The sequence below is a fragment of the Ceratotherium simum genome, chromosome 8 (genome assembly GCF_057802395.1).
Source record: "Ceratotherium simum simum isolate JZ-2026a chromosome 8, ASM5780239v1, whole genome shotgun sequence".
Classification (NCBI taxonomy): Eukaryota; Metazoa; Chordata; class Mammalia; order Perissodactyla; family Rhinocerotidae; genus Ceratotherium; species Ceratotherium simum.
In genome coordinates, this window is record NC_141907.1 from 34,859,894 (window position 1) to 34,881,658 (window position 21,765).

At 34.9% G+C, this 21,765-nt stretch overlaps 1 protein-coding gene across 2 annotated transcripts in view; it reads left to right on the forward strand.

The window, feature by feature from the left end:
- Positions 1-21,765, forward strand: part of SLC30A9 (solute carrier family 30 member 9) — an 88,080-nt gene that overhangs the window by 51,734 nt on the left and 14,581 nt on the right. For both annotated transcript variants that reach the window (XM_087434252.1, XM_004419016.3), the window contains 6 exons: positions 7,480-7,535; positions 10,866-11,001; positions 13,886-13,925; positions 14,995-15,066; positions 15,527-15,634; positions 17,931-18,096. In XM_087434252.1, coding sequence (XP_087290378.1) covers positions 7,480-7,535; positions 10,866-11,001; positions 13,886-13,925; positions 14,995-15,066; positions 15,527-15,634; positions 17,931-18,096 — 578 coding nt within the window. The remainder of the gene's footprint in view (positions 1-7,479; positions 7,536-10,865; positions 11,002-13,885; positions 13,926-14,994; positions 15,067-15,526; positions 15,635-17,930; positions 18,097-21,765) is intronic.

Here is a 21,765-nt window from a genome sequence, read left to right on the forward strand (position 1 = left end):
GAAACTCTTTTCAATAAATGGTGTTGGAAAAATTGGATATCCATGTGGAAAAAAAACAAAGGACCTTGACCCCCACCTCATACTGTATGCAAATTCAAGATGGGTTGTAGGCCCAAATGTACAAGCTAAGACGATGAAGATTATAGAAGAAAAGCTAGGAGAATATCTTCTAGGCCTTTGGGTAGACAGAGATTTCTTAAACAGAACACAGAAACAAAACCATAAAAGAAAAAAATTTACCAATTATCAAAATTAAAATTTTTACTTATTAATGGATACTCTTAAACTAAATAGGCAAGCCATAGGTAGGGAGAAAATATTCACAAAGCATATAATCTGACAAAGGACTAGTATCTAGCATAAATACCTTCTACAACTCAGTATTAAAATGACAACCCAGGGGCTGGCCCTGTGGCGTAGTGGTTAAGTCTGGCATGCTCTGCTTCTGCGGCCCCGGTTTGCGGGTTTGGATCTTGGGTGCAGACCTACACCACTCGTCAAGCCATTCTGTGGTGGCATCCCACATACAAAATAGAGGAAGATTGGTACAGATGTTAGCTCAGGGCTAATCTTCCTCAAGCCAAAAAAAAAAAAGGAGGAAGATTGGCAACAGATGTTAGCTTAGAGTGAATCTTCCTCACCATAAAATAATAGTAAAAATAAAAAAATAAAAAGACAACCCAGTTTTTTTAAGAGGCTGAAGATTTGAATAGGTACTTCACAAATAAGTGTACATGAATGGTGGCCAATGGATACACGAAAAGATGCTTAACACCATTAGTCATCAGGAAATGTATGTTAAAACCCCAACAAGACATCTTTACACATTCACTATAATGGCTAAAATTAAAAAGCTTGACAACCAAATATTGGTGAAGATGTAGAGCAACCAGACTTTCAGACATTGGTGTTGGAGTGTAAAATGTTATGACCGCTCTTGAAAACATTTCTCAGTTTCTTGTAAACATATGCCTGCTGTTTGACTCAGCAATTCTACTTCTAAGTATTCATCCAATAGAAATGGGAAGAAATGTCCACAAAGACATAATAAGAATGTTTATAACACCTTTACTTAAAATGGACAAAAGACTGGAATCTACCCAAATGTTTATCAACAGTGGAGTAGATAAATTGTGATATACTCATAGAATGGAATATTATCCAGCAATAAAAAGAAATGAAATACTTATTCAGTAAGCAGCATATATGCATCTCCAACAATATGCTGAATAAAAGAAGGCAAATACAAAAAAGTACTTATGTGATTCCATTTATATGAAGTTCTAGAATGGAACTTTAATCTTTGGTTTCAAAATTTCAGAAAAATCCTCCTCTAATGTGGAAGAGGATTGGTTGAAAAGAGGCACAGGGGAACTTTTTGAAGTGATGAAAAGGTTCTGTGTCTTGATAGGAATGTATGGTACAAGGGTGTGAATTTGTCAAAATTCAAAGAACTGTACATTCAGGATTTGTACATTGCATTTTGTATGACTTTTACATCAAAATTAAAAATTTTCATTTGTGGAAGTGTGATTACTGAGTACATATTTGTACTCAGTAATATTGATAATATTACAGAATTAGTATTAATTTTTAAAAGTATGATAATGGTCTTGTGACTGTATTTTCTAAAAGGCTTAGTTTTTTTTTTAGAGATTCATCCAAAATATTTAAAGATGAAATGGTATGATGCTTGGAATTTGCTTTAAAATATTCACGGGGGGTAGGGTATAGATTAGATAAAACAGATGTGGTCATGTATTTGTAATTGTTGAAGCTGAGTAATGGATGAGTTGGGTTTATTGAAATGTTCTCTTGGGTTTTTTGAATTGTATTATCCATCCATGTATCTGTACTTTAGAAAATTTCCATAAAATAAAGAGCAAAAAGACATTATGTAGATTGTGATTATATTTTTAAGCACACACACCCCTCCGCCCTGAAATCTGGCACAAACATATTCACAAAGGCAACATTAAAAACTGTATACAGGTGTATATAAAGGTCGTCTGAAATATACTCCAAACTCTTAAGTGGTCCCCTCTCCTATACTGTTTGAATGTCTTTACAATGAGCATGTATTAGTTTTGTAACTAGAATAACAACTTTTGTAACAGATTGAACAACTGTAGAGGTAAATAAAAGCTGAGATCACATGATATCTAGTGCTTGAAGAACTCCTTGGTGAAGAGTTTGTCTGGATTAGAGTCGTCAGAAAGACTTTGATGAAAAAATTTCAACTAAGCCTTACTGAGACAATGGAAATTGTATTTCTCATGTCCTTTTGAAAACTATTTCTTTTGAAACCTATAATAACATTTGAAAAAATTTAATTTGTTGTAATGTTTATATGCCATAGTATTAATTTTTTTTTACCTTTTGAGAGAGTAAAACACCTCCAACTATTAAAGTAGACCTGTCTCTAATGATATCTAGTTGTAAAATTTCTTTGCCAGTTCATTTTAGAAAACTTTTCTGCTAAATAATAATAGTATATCATTTTATATTAATTCATATGAATTTATTGAGCACTTGAGTTTGCAGTGTAGTAAATGTGTGGAAGACGACACAGTCCTTGCTTTATCTTCTTTTTTTTTTTTTGTGAGGAAGATCAGCCCTGAGCTAACATCCACGCTAAGCCTCCTCTTTTTGCTGAGAAAGACCGGCTCTGAGCTAACATCTATTGCCGATCCTCCTTTTTTTTTCCCCCAAAGCCCCAGTAGATAGTTGTATGTCACAGTTGCACATCCTTCTAGTTGCTGTATGTGGGACGCGGCCTCAGCATGGCCGGAGAAGTGGTGTGTCGGTGTGCGCCCGGGATCCGAACCCGAGCCACCAGTAGCGGAGCGCGCGCACTTAACCGCTAAGCCACGGGGCCGGCCCCTTTGCTTTATCTTCTGTAAGCGGGTCATACACACAAAACAACTAGAAGGATATTCCAAGGCAACATTTAAGCAGTTGCATGATAGTATGGTATGACAGAAAACCAAAAAAGGGAAAGATGATCATGGAGGGGGGAGCATTAATAATGCTTCTTAGATACTAGATGTTATATTCGTGATGCTGTAAACCAAACAAATGTTGGTTATATATGCATAACTGATAGATATACACACACACATAGATATGTTGTGAATGTGCAGAAAAAGGTCTGGAAGGACACATCAAACATAACTGATACTTCTGTACCTCTGGGGGAACAGGATTAAGGATGGTCTGTGATGTCTTATTTTTATAAGAAGAACCAATAAATATGGTCCACGTTCAATTTATGAAATATTTGATGATATCCCACACTTCAGCCAACCTGAATATTAAGGATTTTTAAAATAATTGATATGATAAAAAACTCTCAACAATGTTGGAATAAAGGTAACATACCTCAACATAATAAAGACCTTATATGACAAGTCCACAGCTAACATCATACTCAATGGTGAAAAGCTGAAAGCTTTTCCTCGAAGATCAGGAACAAGACAAGGATGCCCACCTTCACCACTTTTATTCAACATAGTGTTGGAAGTCCTAGCCAGAGCACTTAAGCAGGAAAAGAGAAAAGGTATCCAAATTAGAAAAGAAGAAGTAAAAAGGTTCACTATTTGTAGATGGCATGATACTGTATATAGAAAACCTTAAAGACACCACTAAAAAAATCGTTAGACCTAATAAATAAATTCAGTAAAGTTGCAGGATACAAAATCAATATACAGAAATCTATTGTGTCTAATAATGAACCAGCAGAAAGAGAAATTAAGAAAACAATCCCATTTACAATTGTGTCAAAAAGAGCAAAATACTTAGGAATAAATTTAACCAAGGAAGTGAAAGGCCTATACACTGAAAACTGTTAAGACATTGATGAAATAAACTGAAGAAGGCACAAATAAATGGAAAGATATTCTGTGCTTATGGATTGGAAGGATTAATATTGTTGAAATGTCCATACTACCCAAACCAATCTGCAGATGCAGTGCAATCCCTATCAGAATTCCAATGGCATTTTTCACAGAAGTAGAACAAACAATTCTGAAATTTATATGGAACCACAAAAGACCCTGAAGAGCCAAAGCAATCTTGAGAAAGAAGAACCAAGCTGGCGGCTTCACACTTCCTGATTTCAAACTATCTTACAAAGCTATAGTAATTAAAACAGTACAGGGCCGGCCCCGTGGCTTGGTGGTTGGGTGAGCGCGCTCCACTGCTGGCGACCCGGGTTCGGATCCCGGGCTCGCACCGACGCACCGCTTCTCCGGCCATGCTGAGGCCGCGTCCCACATACAGCAACTAGAAGGATGTGCAGCTGTGACACACAACTATCTACTGGGGCTTTGGGGGGAAAAGAAAATAAATAAAATCTTTAAAAAAAAAAAAACAGTACAGTATTGGTGTAAAAACAGACACATAGATCAATGAAACAGAATAGAGCCCAGAAGTAAACTCATGCATATATGGTCAATTAATTTATAACACAGGAGCCAAGAATATACAACAAGGAAAGGGCAGTCTCTTCAATAAATGGTATTGGAAAAAACGGGGCAACCACATGCAGAAGTATGAAACTGGACCACTATTTTATACCATTCACGAAAATTAACTCAAAATGGATTAAAGACTTGAATTTAAGACCTGAAACCATGAAACTCCTAGAAGAAAATACAGGCTGTAAGCTCCATCACTGGTCTTGGTGATGATTTTTTGGATTTGACAACAAAAGCAAAGGCAACAAAAGCAAAAATAAACAAGTGGAACTACATCAAACTAAAAAGCTTCTGCACAGCAAAGGAAACCAACAAAATGAAAAGGCAACTTACTGAATGGGAAAAATTATTTGCAAATCATATATGTGATAAGGGGTTAATATCCAAAATATATAAAGAACTCATACGACTTAATACCAAAAAAAAATCCGATTAAAAATTATTTGAGGATCTAAACAGACATTTTTCTAAAGAAGACATACAGATGGCCAACAGGTACATGAGAAGATGGTCAGCATCACTAATCATCAGGGAAACGCAAATCAAAACCACAGTGAGATATCACGTTACACCTGTTAGAATGGCTGTTAACAAGACAAGAAATAAGTGTTGGGGAGGATGTAGAGAAAAGGAAACCCTTATGCACTGTTGGTGGGAATGTAAATTGGTTCAGCCACTATGAAAAACAGTATGGAGGTTCCTCAAAAAATTAAAAATAGAACTACCTTATGATCCAGCAATTCCACTTCTGGATATTTATCCCAAGAAAACGAAAACAGTAACTCAAAGAGACGTATGTCCCCTGCCCCGCCGTGTTCATTGCAGCATTATTTACAGTAGCCAAGATATGGAAACAACCTAAGTGTCCACTGATGGATGAAGGGATAAAGAAGATGTGGTGTATAAAACATATCATGGACTATTACTCAGCTATGGGAAAGAATGAAATCTTGCCATTTGTGACAACATGAATGGACCTCGATGGCATTATTTAAGTAAAATAAGTCAGACAAAGACAAATACCATTTGATCTCACTTATATGTGGAATCTAAAAAAAAAAAAGAACAAGCTCATAGATACAGAGAACAGATTGGTGGTTGCCAGAGGTGGGGGGTGGGGAGGGGGCTGGGACAAATGGGTGAACGGGATCAAAAGGTACAAACTTCCAGTTATAAAATAAACAAGTCATGAGGATGTTATGTATAGCATGGCGACTGTAGTTAATAATACTATATCACATTTTTTAAAGTTGCTAAGAAAGTAAATCTTAAAAGTTCTCATCACAAGAAAAAAAATTCTGTAACCATGTATGGTAACGGATGTTAACTAGACTTGTGGTGATGATTTCGCAATACATACAAATATCAAATCGTATTGTACACCTGAAGCTAATTTAATGTATGTCAATTATACATCAAGGAAAAAATAATAATAATTGAATACTCATTGACTTTTTCATAAGCATTGTAAACACACACACGCACACATGTTATGTATACACACATGGTGTGAATTAATAAAGAATATTAGGAATATTTCAATTTTAATGTATAGGTTTAAAATTATATGTTGTTTTTGATTTACACTCATTCTTATGGTTTAATTCACTGAAAGGCCATCATCTGTGTTTTAGTTTTCACCCTCTTTTCCTTTGGAATCCAGTAGAAAACAACTGGTAATATTCTGTGTATTTAGGGTAGGATTTCCAATATCAAAATTTAAAAATCCAATATATATTTGTTTTAGCCATTTTCAAGGTGATGTAATCTCCATATATTTTACTAGAGAGAATATTTCTATTAAATGTCTTGTAAGCTACAGGGAAACCTATCCATGAATAATTTGGTTATCTTGAAGCTTTACCTGTATGATTATTTGATACCATGCTGAAAAAATGGAAAAGTCCGAGATTAGTCAAATAAAATCACATAGGGTATTCACTCAGAGGTTTTATTTTTTTTATTAAATAAATAATTCTGATATGGTAATCTTTTTCAGATTTCTAAATTCACATCAAATTAGAATGGAAAGGACACTAGGGGCAAGCATACTAATATTGAGAGGTTCCAGTGGATAACACTTTCTAACAAAAGATAGAATCGAAAAACCAAATAAATAGAAATGAAAGAAAGAAAGGAAGAAAAGATGAAGGCACAGGAGAAAGGAAAGGAAGAGAGAAAGGTGGTGACCAGAATTAAAGACATGTTTGCATTTTTGCCATATTTACTTGAGAGTTTTGTTTTTTTAAAGAAATAAAATTTTAATTACAACTAGTCCTACATCTTTATTTCCTCCTTCCACACGCCAGATAATTACTGCTCTATATACATCGATGTGTATCCTTCCTGTGCAGGGTTTTGCAGTTTTACTGGAAATGTATGTGTCCATACACAATATACTCTTTAAAATTTTTACTATTTTTTATTTGTACAGCTATACAAGTTAGTCTTCTGTAAAAAATCAGACCGCCCTAATCCTACTTCTCTCTTCAGAGATATAAATATGGTTAAACGTGTGTTCTTCCAGACCTTTTCCTATTCTTTACATTATATGTAGTTTACAAAGACTATAAAAACGTAAGTTCTTCTGTACTGCACATACTGTTCCTAAACTTGCTTTTTTCCCTTCCACCTAAAGGTATGTGTGGGAGCTTTTACCATATCAGTACAGAAAGCTCTATGCCAACTCCATTTTTTTTTAACTGTTGTAGAAGTAATTTATGGTTTGGCTATACCATCATTTATTTTTCCATTCCCTTTGATGGAGTTTTAGGTTGCTTTCACATTTTTCATCTTTATAAGCAATGGTGTTTTGAACCCCTTTGGGTTCATCTTTATGGTCTCTAAGGTAAGTACTGGAAACCGGAATTGCTGGGCTATTAGACATATGCATATTAAGTGTTTCTTTGTCATTGTCAGATTGCACCCTCCAGATTGGCTTTACCACATTATACTCCCTTCTTGCTAATGATTATTTACCTTTTTTTCTCCATCTCCATAGGGTTTACTAGCATTGGGCATCAGTAAGTCTGTTCAGACACCAGATCCTACTCATCCGTAAGGACATTGCTTTTATTTTGCTTTTGTTTGTTTTGGCAGCAAGTCATTGAAATAAAAGCAACTGAATTTTAGAAACCTGCAGTTTATGTACCTACACTTTTGTGTTCAAGATTTGGTCATTTCTTCCACTGTACTATGTATCTGAAATGCCAGACTCACCACTGAGTCCAAGTAAATTCAAGATATAATTTGAAAATGGAGTTTAAATTACTTTTTTGCTTTGTAACATAGCATAGAGCTCTTGTCCTCTTCATATTTGATAATTAATAACAAAGCACATATTTTGATGTTCATGTTTCAACGGAAACATTCCACATTTAGACTAGTAGGCCACTCAATCTAAAATTCTAGTTTTAAGCTCTATTAAATCCATACTTAATGTATTTTAATCCCCCTGTTGTAATTTGGAAATGGTTTTCTGTTAATATTTCAAAAATTGTTTATTTGTAAAATGAGTATGCTTTTTAGAATATATTATTTTGCATCATATGAGTTATTTGATAGAGATTTTTCTGTGCTGCTTCTACTAGCACAAACTTTTGAATTCCACATGTATCATTTTTTTTAAACAAGCTTCAGTAATCAAATTTATTCATTCTTAAGGCATAAAAAGTTCACCTTTATTTCTGTAAAGGAATCTACCTCTATGCTTTATATAAATACTTTACTTAAAAGGAAGACACTACTGTTTTCTTATAAATGATAACATATTTTAAATATCCTAGAACTATCAATAAGCTAGTATAGAGAACAACTAGCTTTCTAGTCTGCTAATTACAGATCATTACAATATTTTACTATCTTAAGAAAAAAAATTTTTTCCTGACCAGTTTTATACACCAAAAATTTAAAAACAGGATAAAATTTTAGGTTGTAAAGATTTCTTCTTAAAGTATTTTCAACAAGCTACTTTAGTGTTGCCCAATAGAATTTTCTACAGTGATAGAAATATTTTATATCTGTCCAATATGGTAGTCACCAGCTACATGTGGCTGTTGAGCACTTGAAATGTGGCTAGTGCATTGAAGAACTACATTTAAAATTTTATTTAGTTTTTTTTTTTTATTTTTTTTTTATTTTTTAATTTTTTGTTTATTGCAGTAACATTGGTTTATAACATTGTAAAAATTTCAGGTGTACATCATTGTACTTCTATTTCTGCATAGATTACATCATGTTCACCACCAAAATACTAATTACAACCCATCACCACACACATGTACCGAATTATCCTTTTCACCCTCCTCCCTCTCCCCTTCCCACTGGTAACCACCAATCCAATCTAAGTCCCTATGTGTTTGTTTATTGTTGTTATTATCTACTACTTAATGAAGGAAATCATGCGGTATTTTCAACAAGCTACTTTAGTGTTGCCCAATAGAATTTTCTACAGTGATAGAAATATTTTATATCTGTCCAATATGGTAGTCACCAGCTACATGTGGCTGTTGAGCACTTGAAATGTGGCTAGTGCATTGAAGAACTACATTTAAAATTTTATTTAGTTTTTTTTTTTTTTATAATTTTTTTTTTAATTTATTTTTCCCCCAAAGCCCCAGTAGATAGTTGTATGTTATAGCTGCACATCCTTCTAGTTGCTGTATGTGGGACACGGCCTCAGCATGGCCGGAGAAGCGGTGGGTCGGTGCGTGCCCGGTATCCGAACCCAGGCCGCCAGCAGCGGAGTGCGCGCACTTAAGCGCTAAGCCACGGGGCCGGCCCCTAAAATTTTATTTAGTTTTAATTAATTTAAATTTAAATAGCCTTATGTGGCTAGTGACTTATATTGGATAGTGCAGATCTGCATGATTAAAATTTTCAGGGCTGGCCCCGTGGCTTAGTGGTTAAGTGCACACACTCCGCTGCTGGTGGCCTGGGTTCAGATCCCGGGCGCGCACCAACCCACCGCTTCTCCGGCCTTGCTGAGGCCGCGTCCCACATACAGCAACTAGAAGCATGTGCAGCTATAACATACAACTATCTACTGGGGCTTTGGGGGGTAAAAAAAAAAATTTTTTCATAAGTACCTATAAATTCTTTGAAAACACATAAAATGAAATTAATGCCATTTGATTTAGATCTTAATTTACTTTAACCTAAATAAATATATATATTATATATTACGTTGGGGGGAAACTTTAGAAGAAAGTAAATTTTTCTAAATCAAGCTGGTAGAACACTGTCACATCTATAAACTTAGAATTCACTATGACAAGGTTAACATATTTACAAAAAGAATTCAAAAAACAATTTTAATTGAGAACTCTTGTTTAAATTTGTATCTGCCAGAAGGGTGCCATATAGTTTGATTTTGGCAGTAAATTTCCCAGGAAATATTTTTTTTAATTAATTAATTCATTCATTCATTTAGTGTGTGTGTGTGTGTGTGTGTGTGTGTGTGTGTAAGATCAGCCCTGAGCTAACATCCATGCCAATCCTCCTCTTTTTGCTGAGGAAGACTGGCCCTGAGCTAACATCCTTGCCCACCTTCCTCCACTTTATATGGGACACCGCCACAGCATGGCCTGACAAGCAGTGTGTCGGTGCGCACCCGGGATCCAAACCTGGGCTGCCAGCAGCAACCGCTACACCACAGGGCCGGCCCCAAGAAATATTTTTATTAATGAGAGATTCTTTTCCTTTTACAGTATGTCATATTTTTGAACTTCTCAATACTCAGTATTTTATTGGTACATACAATAATACAAAATAATGCACATATTGACCAAAGATTCTTGAAAAATAATTGAGATTTAAAAATAAAAATTGCTGTAAAAACACCCAAAAAACTGAAGCTCTTAGTCCTAGTAACAGTAGTTAGCTGCTGTGTGCTAAACAATTCAGAACCAGCAACACGTATCCAGCATCAAATTATAGGTACTGTAAATCATTGATTGGCTGTACAAGAAGACCAAAATATTCAATTAAAAGCTGCATTACAAGGAAATTTGTGTTGTCTTCTTCATTGAACATCTGAATGCATTTAAAAAGAGATTAATTTTACCAGCATTTGTAATACATAATAGCAAAGTAGCTCTACTAAATCAAAACAGACTATATGGAAAAGGGATTAGAAAATACCTGAATTAAATCATGTTCACTCTATTTTTATGTACTTTCAAAGATCTTGCAGTTTCTTCCACTTCATATATTGATTTTCTGATGAGATTTGAGTTTGGCACTTACATTTTACTTAAGTATAAAACCATAACATCTTGATATTGTAAGAAGTTTTTTGTTTTCTTTTTCATTGACCTATTAGACATATATTTCGAAAGGAAACCATCTGTATTTCTTGTAAACTATGTTTTCTTTTTTATTTTTCAGGTATGGATTTTCAAATATGCGCTATATTGTTTCGCTGATTAGTGGTGTTGGTATTTTCATGATGGGTGCAGGATTATCTTGGTACCATGGAATCATGGGATTGCTTAATCCTCAACCAATGGAATCTCTTCTATGGGTAATCCTTTTTTTTTCCCCATCAGTTTTAAAGTAATGTGAAGTAGTGGTTAGGTACAGTAGAATGCCATTGTCCATACTGATGTTAAAGAAAGGGATTAACATATACCTTTTGACTGTAATATAGGGTTATATATCTGTAGTTGTGATTTTTAGAACACGACTGTAGATGACCTCTAAATCCGTGTGATTCAATGATGTTGAACAAGAGTATCTCTGTAGGTACAGTCATTAAGCACTGCCTCCTTGGTTAAAATCTTGGAGTTCCATTAGTTTCTCTAGTTACTGTTAGAGAGCAAGAAAACCTCTCCTCACTTTTAGTCTCAAGAGTAATATCCTATCAGTAATTAAAATATCCAGTCCCATGTAATAGTTGTATGTTGGAACTGTATTTAAAGTTAAACCTTCTACTTTCCTCTTGGTAGGTAGCTAGTAGAATGAGAGGAAGGGGGCATGGTCATTTTCTGTGTTTTCCCACCTAGGGCTTTTGCCCTTCTCTTCTATTCCCTAGTTGCCTCTGGCAGCATTGAAGGTAGGGATAGGGGACAGAAGAGTGCTAATTAACTGGTACCAACGTCATTTTGCACTTGTTTCCTCTGGCTGTGGTAGATACTTACAGCTGTCTTTTTCCTTGTTGGGAACTTCTTGGAGATTACCCTCCTTGGCCACTTTTACTGTAGCTCCCTTGACGAGCACAACTTGGTCATGTGGCATCCCCTCTTAGCTTCTGTTTCTTATGGTGTAGTTCCAGACTATTTCTGCTAATGTTGTCTTGCATTTGGCAAGAAGGCCTTTTGGGCAGTTGATCTCTTTTCAAAAGATTCCTGCTGAGAATTCCATGTCTGAGTAGGAATGGATGTGGAATTCTGAGTAGGAGCTCTGTGTGTTAAAATAGACATCTTTAACACACTCTCTGTGAGAATGCAGTTTTTTCCCCAAACACAAACATCTACTGTGCTGACATAGCCATTATCAATTAGTAGACTTGCCTATAAATTTATTTTTAAGGTGTTCATTAGACACAGTTCATTGTGATCTTAAACTCCAGGGTGTACACACATTAAGCTTTCTGAGCAATCTCAATAGCTCAACAGCTTTCTCCAAAGAAATCTTCACTTTTGGCCTCTTAAACCTCAGCTCTTCTTATATGGGCTAGTGGGTGTGGAGCTAGGAGTTATAATACCAGGCTTGGGACCCCTTCTGTGCAAGGCTTGAATGGATGGTATAGCACCTCATTTTGGAATGTGGGGGTACTTGTAACCTATTTTGTTCTCAACTGGAATGCATCTCATTTTAACATCTTGTTACACCTACACACCTACACAATAACAAGCCTATTAAACTAGGCTTTTCCTACATTTTTTATTGACTAATTTCTTACCATAACACATTTCATATAATTAAAAAGAGCGAGTATATTTTCTCCATTCTGAAAAGGTTTGGCCACCTTATTCTCTTAGCATTCATCTGATGTGTATAGTATTACTTTACAGAGGCAGAGAGGTCAGTGACTCTGGAGTTAGGGACTGATTAATTAGTTAAACTTTTAATTGTGTAGAAGTTTTAAAGCTCCTAGAAGCTCTTAAATCTTTTTGTAACTAAATGGGGTTCCATCAGACTGTGACTCTTCTTTAATAAATAGATTTAACACACCATAGACCAGTTTGTTTGTTTGATATTGTCTTGGATTCCTTGGCTGATATATGCTGTCTCCTTTATTGGATGAGACGTTTACTTGTCTTAAATCCTTTCAGGAAGGAGACAGAAGGATTGAAAAGAATTATTGGGAAGTTGGGCTGTTTATTATTTTAATTAAATTTCAGATTATCAGTAAGATTCAGTGGAAAGCACCTAGAATTGAGACTGAAAAGCTAGTATTCTAGTTCTTCCTCTGGTATCATTTCTATGCACCCAAGCAAATCACATAGCCTTGGGAAATCTCAGTTGCCTTAACAGAAATATGAGAGTGTTGGACTAGGTGAGAAATTTTCAAACCTCTGTTTCAGGGAAGCCCTAGGGTTCCAAAAAGGTAATGTTGAAAATTCTACAGATGTTTGGTTTGAGTTTCATTTAAAATTTTTAAAAATTTGTGTTGCTAGATTAACTCTGTATACGTCAGATTAAAGCTTTTCTTGGTATCTTTATTTAATTCAAGAGTGTCCTGGGGCCAGCCCTGGTGGCCTAGCGGTTAAGTGCGTGTGCTCCGCTTGAGTGGCCAAGGTTCAGTTCCCAGACGTGCACCTACTCCACTCTTCTGTTAGTGGCCATCCTGTGGTGGCGGGTCACATACAAAAAGAGGAAGATTGGCAACAGGGCGAGTCTTCCTCAGCAAAAAAAAAAAAGCGTATCCTGGTGCTACAGGGGAAGTGGTGTTACCTTCCCCTCAAAAAATTGATGATTGTTTATAACTACTTATCTTTCTGAATCAGTATTCAGAAAGGATTCTCTTGGTGCTGGGCATCCAAACAAAATCTAGAAGTTATTGGTTATGGGTGTGGATCTTACTGTATCTGGTATCCACACCCCAGATTTCAAATGTTTTTCATGTTGAATTTCAAAAAAAATTTTATACTAATTAAGTATTTCTTTCACCTTTTATATCATGAATTTAACTTAGGTCATGGTATAACATTCCATAGAGTGTATACAGAGATTACTCTTCTAAGTATTGAGAAGTAAGATGGCCACCAAATTTTTAACTTTTATTTGTTTCCTCTTATGAAGATACCATCTATCTCATTGTCCTCATTTGAGCTTTTCCCAACAAGATCCTCATCTGGCTAGGATTTGAATTTATGTTTCTGTCTTACATTACAAACTTTGTGCCTGAACCATTGTGATTCTTCAGTAAAATATTAACTTATTCTTTAATACTTATTTTCTAGGCATATTGTATTTTAGCAGGATCATTAGTATCGGAAGGAGGTATGTACTGTCACAATATCTCTTTATTCTTAATTTAGTAATATATATTCAGCAGTCAGTTTTGTTTTGTTTTTTTTTGTGTGTGAGGAAGATTAGCCCTGAGCTAACATCTATCGCCAATCCTCCTCTTTTTGCTGAGGAAGACTGGCCCTGGGCTAACATCTGTGCCCATCTTCTTCCACTTTATATGGGACGCTGCCACAGCATGGCTTGACAAGCAGTGCGTCAGTGCACGCCCGGGATCCAAACCCCGGGCCGCCGCAGTGGAGCGCGTGCACGCCACCGGGCCGGCCCCAGCAGTCAATTTTTATAGGTTGCTAAGTTCCGTTGATTAAAGAAAACTGTGGGAATTGGAATCTAAGTTTTGTCTACCTTGAGGGAGGAAATACTTTGTATGATGTACTGTGGTTGTTCCTGTAATGGATGGGGGCAAGGGAAAAGCTGTTTTTTTGTTCTTGAGCATCATATCATAATACTCAGAACATTTGAAATGGAGTGTAAAAACATAACTATATACTGAGTTTTTAAAAATCATGTTTTAATATTGTCAATCAGAGAAGGCTGTCTCTTTTTGTGATACAAATAACTCAGTTTCCAGAAGTTACAGCTGTAGCAGTATTATCACAGAGAAGTGCTAATATCATGTATGATACTGCCTAATTCACTGCCCTACTCATAGTATATTTACTTCTGAAACATTTTCATTTTCTATGCATAATGTTCCCTTCATCTTTGACAGTCTGTAAAATGGTGATAATACCACCTGCCTCAAAAGGTTGGGAGGATCAAAGTGATTGTGCTTAGTGTGGTGCCTGCCAAACAGTAGCTGTCCAATAAATTAAGACAGCTGTTGTGGTAATGATATTTAAATTATTATGGTTTAGAAATATGGGATTCATTGTATTATGATGATTAATTGTATTTATGAGGACTAGTTAATGTAGAACTTGTCCTTATTGACAACCTGGCATTAAAGTGTTGTGCCTATTTATTTATCTTTTGAGATGCCATCTTTAAAGTTTGGAGGCATGAAGTTTCTTCCTTGCTGATATGAATGCTTTTCTTTCAGCAACACTTCTTGTTGCTGTAAATGAACTTCGTAGGAGTGCTCGGGCCAAAGGATTGTCATTTTACAAGTATGGTATGTATTTTAGAAACCAGGTGTATTATTTCATCTCCTTCATTTGCTTAAAATTGCCTAGTACTATTACTTTGTTCCTTATAGATATGTACAAAATATATCTCAGTGTCTTCCCTCCCTGTGTGGCTCTTATGTAGACATCAGCTCTTTTAAAAAAGAGAAATGTAGCGTAATTTGAACATGAATACTTTATATTTGGATTTAACTTAAGTGAACTACAGTACTCCTTTATATGCTTATATAACTTGAGAAAGTAATTTGACTTTAAATATCAGTTATTGTTAACATTTAAATCAAGAAATTATATTTACATTAAACAGGGTTTTTAAAATCACAGTCTCATATATTTTTTACCTTAATTTATATCTTAATTTTAAATGGATACTTACTAAAATGTTACCTGATAGTATCGTTAAGGTTTCAGAAAGTTTCTTTTCTTGTCTCTACCCCAATGATTAAGTCATGGAAAGTCGTGATCCTAGTACAAATGTTATATTATTGGAGGATACTGCAGCAGTCTTGGGAGTGACAATAGCAGCCACTTGTATGGGCCTTACTTCTATAACAGGTAAATATTTCTTAAATTACAGGTGATTTGTTTGTACTACTTAAATAATTCTTTAATATGTGGAGATTGTCTTTTATATTTATTGAATAATTTTAAACCAATAGATAGTTAAACCATTTATTTGTATAAAACAAATAAGATGGTAAAATTTTCAGATTTTTCTGAGTTAGAAATTTCTTTTAGTTAGAAATAAGGAAAGCTGTTAATAGAGCATTTCTGTAATCTAAACCTTTCTAGCTGTGACTTAAAGCTTAGAGTAGAGTAGTTGCATAATATATTAAGTTGTACCTATAAAATTATTGATAATCTTTGTCCTAGTGACCTCACAGGTTTATTAAGATAATAGATGAGGGAGAACTTCAATAAACTCTAAAGTTCTAAATAAATATATATTATGGCTCTTGTTCATTTGTCTTTTTCCACTATTAGTGCCAATAATGACTGCTGTTGCTTTCCTGTTTCCTTGACTCTCTAGTTGCTTCCATCCTTGTTTTGGTAGCTAGTTAAGTGTTTTGAAAGACAGTTCAGTACAGGTGAATGAGAAGACGAAAAAAAAAAAAAATCATTTTATTTGTATTTTCTAAAACAGAAGAATCATTTAGTATGAAAAGACTCAATTTCTGAGGTTGGAATTCTCTTGGAATGGAACTTCTTCCATTCTTACTCATTTGTCCTTGCATGTTTAAAATAATTTTAGGTAATGAGCTTCCATAGCTCTGCAGTGTTTCTTAAAATAGTTTGAAATATGAGTAGGTCTTACATTTTGAATGTACATTTTAAGACTAAATCAGCATTCTGTTCACTGTGATCTAAAATAATTCTAGAAGTTTTGATTTTCTGGTTGACCTACCTTTTTAGATATTTTTTAGGCATAAATTAATACTTAGCAGAATTTTGGCTTAAGAAAAGTGTGACTTGATGAATAAGTCAACTTTTAATAGATGATTTTCTTTTATATAATAATATAAAGCAGTCAAATCAAACTTAAAAATATGTGTTTTAAGAGTTTCACATTGTTTTATTTAATTAGTTTAATTCATTTAAATTAAATTAAATAACATGCCAAGAAAGAAGTATTTTCCAGCTAATATTCCTGTGATTTCTGTAGGACTGTTTATACATTGTTTATGTATATTTTTACATAAAAATAATTAGTTAAATTCCAGTTTCTAAAGAGCAGTATTTGATTTTAAACTCTGTAATTGCAAACGTCCTAGTGGATTATGTTTTACAAGTGAATTATTTATAACACTTTAATAGATGTCAGTTTACTTTTTAGTGTTATATTTTGACTACGTTAGTAAAACTAGTATGTAAATTGAGATTATTTTAGTAAAATAAATGTATGTTTTATCAAATGTTAAGAGAGTTAAATTTAATATTGACATTTGATCTTTGGAATAAAAAGACTTCTAATCATAAAAGCCTTGTATGTAAAATTTATTAGAGAGATTTAAAATATAATATTTATTGATGTCTGTTGTGTAAGTATTAGCCTATACATTCATAGATAATAAATCAACTCTTCTCCTTGGTTCTGGGAGAGAATTAAGTTCTAACAACCTAAGGCAAACTTTAGAATCAGAATCACCTGGAGAGCTTGGGAAGACACAGAATGCCAGACCCTACCTCTAGAGTTTCTGATTCAGAAGGACTCGGGTGAGGCCTGAGAATTTGCATTTCTGCCAAGTTCTTGAGTGATGCTAATGCTGCTAGTCAAGGAACCATACTTTGAAAACCACTGCTCTAAGGTACCCATAGCATGCAGTGAATTAACATCTCTCCTTTGTATCTAGAGTCATGCTAGCCGTGTATCATCCTTGGTTGCATGAGAAAAGAGTGACCCGTATTATTTTTGTATGGTTTAATTCTCTCACAGAGCCTTGGTAAGAATAAGACAGGAAAAAATGATTGTTTCTTTCAGCTTTTGATCTCACAATTATTTTGTCAACCTGGGGTAGGAAAAGTGCTACTGATATATAAAAAAGAAATGGACTCTTTATTAGATTATTAATATGTATATCATGTCTCTAATCTGAAAATGCTCTGGACCCTCACCCATGTAATGGCCAGATGCAAGAAACAGACTAAGTAATTAAAGTGCATAATACTCCTTTGTAGTATAAAGCAAGTTGTAACATCCCCATTTTGTAGTATAGTACTATTAGGAGAAAGTTGTTAAAGAAATTAGGGATGAATTTCAAGTCCCTTGATTTATTAATTCTGGTTCTTTGCTCACTAAAGCTCATTGAAATAATAGAAAATGTTAATTTACTGACTTATGTGCTTGCTTTAGGCAATCCACTGTATGACAGCCTAGGTTCTTTGGGTGTGGGCACCCTCTTAGGAGTGGTCTCGGCATTCCTCATCTACACTAACACAGAAGCACTCTTAGGGCGATCCATCCAGCCAGAACAAGTACAGCGGCTTACTGAGCTCCTGGAGAACGACCCATCCGTAAGGTCAGCTTATTCCAGTGACTGTTAAGATCCACAAAAACACATTAAGAAATAGAAATGCTTGGTGTGTAAATACTTTCAGAAGAGGTTTTGGATCCTTAGCCTTCAGAACTTTTTAATCTTAATTACTTTTCAGAATTGCAGCCTTACAAGAAAGCAAGTGAAAGCATTTAGGAAACTCTCTAAGTTTCCTTTTAAATTCTGTATATCTTTAATTTTTATTTATTTATTTTTTATTTTTTCCCCCCAAAGCCCCAGTGGATAGTTGTGTGTCGTAGCTGCACATCCTTCTAGTTGCTGTATGTGGGACTCGGCCTCAGGATGAACGGAGAAGTGGTGCCTCGATGCGTACCCGGGATCCGAACCCGGGCCGCCAGCATCGCAGCGCGCGCACTTAACCACCAAGCCACAGGGCCGGCCCTCTTTAATTTTTTAGAATAAGGAACAGTTAGATGATGTAATGGGAACAGGAGTTTGCAAAGTAGTTGCCTCCTTGATGTGGAACCACTTATGTGTAACCTTCGTATTTATATTTGCCTTATATTTGTATTACAATTAAAAATTGAATATATTAAGTTTAAGTACTTTATTTATGGGGAAGTGATTACCAAATTGAATATAATTTATACTCCTGAAAATAGACTTCTTGTTTTGGCTTATTTTAAAAGTTTTTCCTTATAATTTTTATCTTTTAAATGACATAAGAATAAAGAACAGAAGACTTAGGAGATAATCAGAAGAGATTCAGAGTTCTAATAGTACTTTTTAGTGAAATTCAGCAGCAGTGTGGTTTCAGAGCAAAGTAGAAGGAACCAACCCTTAAAATCCCAATTTTTCTACTAGCTACATATATATATCAAACTTGAAAATAAAAATATATTTTTCTTTTGTGTTATAATTAAACTCTTTTAAGTTAAATCTTTTAAGAATGACCTGTATATCTGAATCAGTAAAACAAATGACTAAGTGACTACTAGATTTATATTCTAAGCCCTATATGGTTCCTCTTGAAAGGTGGTTACCTAGCTGGATCAAGATAAGAAGCTGAACATTCTTAGAATCAGTATTAGGCTTAGTAACTTAATGTGAGATAATCCATATTAATATCTTTTCCTTGTGATATCTTTGTCTGATTTTGGTATCAAGGTAATACTGACCTTATAGAATGAGTTGGGCAGTGTTCCCTCCTCTTCTATTTTTTAGAAGAATTTATGAAGAATTGGTATTATTTCTTCTTTAAATGTCTGGTAGAATTCAGCAGTGACGCCATCTGGGCATGGGCTTTTCTGTGCGGGTAGCTTTTTGATTAATTATTCTGTCTCTTTACTTGTTATAGGCCTGTTCAGATGGTCTGTTTCTTCTTTAGTCAGTTTCAGTAGTTTATGTCTTTCTAGGAATTTTTCCATTACTTCTGAGTTATCTAATTTGTTGGCATATGGCTGTTCATAGTATTCCTTTATAATCCTTTTTTTTTCTTTAGGGTTACTAGTAGTGTCTCCTCTTTCATTTCTGATTCTAGTAATTTGAGTCTTCTCTCTTTTTTTCCTCAGTCAGTCTAGCTGAAGGTTTGTGAATTTCATTGATCTTTTCAGACTACCAGCTTTTGGTTTGATTGACTTTCTGTTGTTTTTCTCTTCTCTGTTTCATGGATTTCTGCTCTAATCTATATTATTTCCTTCCTTCTGCTTACTTTAGGTTTAGTTTGCTCTTTTTCCAGTGTCTTAAAGATGGTAGGTTAAATTTTTGATTTGATATCTAGATTCTTTTTTAATACAGGCTTTTATAGTTATAAATTTCCCTTTAAGCACTACTTTTGCTGCATCCTGTAAAGTATGGTGTTTTATGTCTTCATTTTCATTTCAAACTATTTTCTAATTTTCACTTTTTTTTTTTTTCTGTGAGGAAGATCAGCCCTGAGCTAACATCCGTGCCAATCCTCCTCTTTTTGCTGAGGAAGACCGGCTCTGAGCTAACATCTGTTGCCAATCCTCCTCCTTTCCCCCCCCCCTCCCCAAAGCCCCAGTGGATAGTTGTATGTCATAGTTGCACATCCTTCTAGTTGCTGTATGTGGGACGCGGCCTCAGCATGGCCAGAGGAGCGGTGCATCGGTGTGCGCCCGGGATCCGAACCCGGGCCGCCAGTAGCGGAGCGGGCGCACTTAACCGCTAAGCCACAGGGCTGGCCCCTCTAATTTCACTTTTGATGTCTTCTTTGGCCGTTGGTTATTTAGGAGTGTGTTGTTCAATTTCCACATATTTGTGAGTTTCCTAAATGTCTTTCTGTTATTTCTTATTTCATTATTTCTTATTTCATTCCATTATGGTTGGAGAACATTCTTTGTATTATTTCTTTCCTTTTAAATTTACTGAGGTTTGTTTTATGGCCTAGAATATGATCTATCTTGGATAATGTTGTGTGTATACTTGAGAAGATGTATATTCTGCTGTTGTGTGGAGTGTTGTGTAGATGTCTGTTAGATTTAGTTTGTTTATAGTGTTCAAGTCTTTAATTTCCCTGTTGATCTTCTTGCCTGGTTGTTCTATCGATTATTGGAAGTAGGATATTAAAGTATCCAGCTATTATTGTTGAATTGCCTATTTCTTGTTTCATTTCCATCAGTTTTTGCTTCATGTATTTTAGTGCTTTGTTAGGTATATGTGTGTTTATAATTTTTATATATTGTTTATAATTAAAGTCTAAAAAAGAGCTGTGAATGGAAAGACTCATTGTGGCAAATTTGAAATTTTCTGGCAGAGTATAGATTAAATTGTTGGAAAAAATAAATGTTAGTAATCTCTAAAGTACATACAGCTTTTTAAACAGTTTATTAATTATCTATTGCTGAGTGACAAATCACTCCAAAACTTAGTGACTTAAAACAGCCTTTATTACCTCACAGTTTCTGTGGGTCAGGAATCTAGGCACAGTTTACCTGGGTCCTTTACTTCAGGGTTTCTCACAGACTGCAGTCAAGATGTTAGCTGGGACTGTAGTCATCTCCTGGGGAAAGATCTGCTTCTAAACTTACATAATTGTGACAGGATTTAGTTCTTTGGCATGTGGGCCTCTCCAACATGGCAGCTTGCTTAATCAAAGCATGCAGGCTGAGAAGGCAGTAGATATTGAGTGTGATAAAAGTCACAGATTAGTCACCTAATCTTGGAAATGACATCTCATCACTTGACCATATTCTGTTGGTTAGGAGATGTCACTAGATCTAGCCCACATTCAAGGAGAAAGGATTGCACAAGCGCTTAAATGCAGGAGGTGGAGATCATTGGGAGCCATGATAGAATCTGCCTGTTACAAACAGTTTTATATCTACAGTTAGTTATGTGTAAGAACATAAGGAAAAAGTATATCAGAATATTTTCATTAGCTGCTGTTTAAGTATTAGTCAAATAAAATATTTTATTAGGACTGAGGTAAGATAGACTTTTTTTAAATGGATAAATTATATAGCTTCTTGCCAGTCTGGACAAGTTTTCTTTTAATTTGGGTACTTACAGCTGTATAAATATTAAATCATTAATCCGTATTTTCACTTATGCTTCTTTCTTTATATGGATAAAGAATTTTTTTTTTTTAAGGAAGATTGGCCCTGAGCTAACATCTGTTGCCAGTCTCTTTTTTTTTTTTTTTTTCCCTTTTTCCTCCCCAAAGCCCCACCA